The 1,946-nt window shown below is 47.9% G+C and overlaps 1 protein-coding gene across 1 annotated transcript in view; it reads right to left on the bottom strand.

Moving 5' to 3' along the window:
* Positions 1–368: 368 nt before the first annotated feature.
* The window catches only part of GTPBP8 (GTP-binding protein 8 (putative)), a gene marked incomplete at both ends in the record, with an annotated part of 1,676 nt that continues 98 nt past the window's right edge, over positions 369–1,946 (bottom strand). The window contains 5 exon segments of the mRNA XM_008942631.1: positions 369–401; positions 692–761; positions 1,021–1,139; positions 1,490–1,589; positions 1,896–1,946. The exon segment at positions 1,896–1,946 is cut by the window's right edge and continues 98 nt beyond it. Of these exon segments, the coding sequence (XP_008940879.1) occupies positions 369–401; positions 692–761; positions 1,021–1,139; positions 1,490–1,589; positions 1,896–1,946 (373 nt within the window).

Below are 1,946 nucleotides of genomic sequence, written 5' to 3'. Positions count from 1 at the left end.
GACTGTGCTTCAGCTGCCAGGACAGAACAGAGGCAGACGATGGATAATGTGTCTCATCTCTGGCAATTCATCCGAGTGCAGCTCCAGAACTCGATGCTGGACTGACACTAGACAGCAGATGCAGCAGTGACTCAGGACAAGGTGCAGAAGGAGAGAGTTCCCCTGGGTGCCAGTCATTTCTTCCACTCTGCTTCCAGCCAACGGGGATCAAAAAGCAGATCCCACTACAGACGTGTCCTTTCCTTCTTCCACGTGGGACAGGGACAGCTTGATGGATGCAAGCCAGCTGGGCTATCAAGCTGCACCTATTGAAGGCATGATACAGAGGAGCTAGGTAGAAAAATACAATCTAGAAGTCCTAAACACACCTTCACAAACACCACGAAGCCACTTGAGCCCACCTTGGAGGAGGCAGGTTGTGCAGGTGGAGGAGTTTTGGCCCCTGCTACAGAACCTGAGAGAACTAAACCTCTCAGGTATCATTAACCCAGGCTCAAGCTTCCCAAACTGATGAATTTATTAAACAAAAAGCTTAGCCTGACAAATATTAATTTATCCAAAAAATTATACAACTTTATCTGAAAATAAATTATAGGTTATTTACAACACAAATCCAGATCTCCAGTGTTGGTACCTTTTGTTCTGGATGAGAGGAGCAGAAGGGGACCCAGTCTTTTCATCTGGCCTCTACTGTAGGCAGGTTTCCAGTGACATGGGCTACAAAACACCTTAGCAAGTGAACCCCTGCAAACTCCAGAGAACTGTGGAAACAAAGGCCCAGGTTACCAGTGCCAGATGCTGCTGCATCTGGGAGCAACACAAGCACCAGCTTGCTGGCTGTGTTACACCTCTCACAGTGCAGCACTACCTTTGTGAGTTACAGACTTCAGCTACATCATCAAACAACTACAGCTTGCTACTGCTAAACCAGCTCCAGCCAGGACTTGTGCCATTTCAGGTCATCTGCCCTACTGAAATCACCACCTGAAAGGAAGCAGCAGCAGCAGCACAGAACTTTACCTGACAAGGAAGAGCTGAGGAAAACACCCGTGAGTTTTCTCCTTCACAAACTCTTGGATCTCCAAGACATTCTTTAACAACAGTCCCTTGGAAGCTCGGTCAATTTTTGTTAACACCATCTGCAGGGATCCAGAAAGGGTGGGTTAAAGGAGGAAAATATTTTGCTGCTAGCCTGGAGTCTTGGACCATCCTGCAAGGCAGGCCGAAAGCTCTGGGTCATACAGCTCACCAGAACACTTCTACACCCTGCACGGACCTTTCCAAGCTCCTCAAGCTGAGCACTGAAGTGTCCATTTAATAAATCAAGCACAAAGTGCCTCACATCCCACTTAACCCCTCAACACATTAGAATTCATGAAGAATAAAGTGTGGTGGTGTTACTGTCTGTGCAGGACAATTTGCAAATGCCCAGGTAGAGGGTACACAGCTTTAGAGGCTGTCAGTATCTTAAGAACAAAGGACTACCTACCACGTAAGGAATCCCAAACTCTTCCAGCATCTCTACTGCAATATGATCTGCTTTCTGCAGTCCTATCACACCATCAACTAGCAGAAAAGTCCTCTTCAAGCTGCCAGAAATAAAAGCAACAACAATCACCACCATTACTTCACGACCACTCTGCTACTTCCAATTTCCTAAGCAAGAACAAGGAACATGGGACCTGGGGATAGGAAGAGCCAGGAAAAGTCATGGATGGAGCTGACAGCATGGCACAGCACCTCCATCTTTCCTGCTGTTCTGATCTGTCTGAAGCATGAGTGACACCACAGAGGTTCTGTAGCTACCTCTCCTACTTCTTTTCACCCAATGACATGATGCTGCAGAGGGGTGCCTGGCTGTCACTGCTCTGTGGGCATGGGGTGGAGCCCCTTACTTGTGCCGTTCCTGCAGGTAGGCCTCCACCATCTCCACAAAGTCCTGTGGG

The sequence above is a fragment of the Merops nubicus genome, unplaced genomic scaffold (genome assembly GCF_000691845.1).
Source record: "Merops nubicus isolate BGI_N331 unplaced genomic scaffold, ASM69184v1 scaffold15876, whole genome shotgun sequence".
Taxonomy (NCBI): domain Eukaryota; kingdom Metazoa; phylum Chordata; class Aves; order Coraciiformes; family Meropidae; genus Merops; species Merops nubicus.
This window is presented reverse-complemented; position numbering and strand designations above follow the sequence as displayed.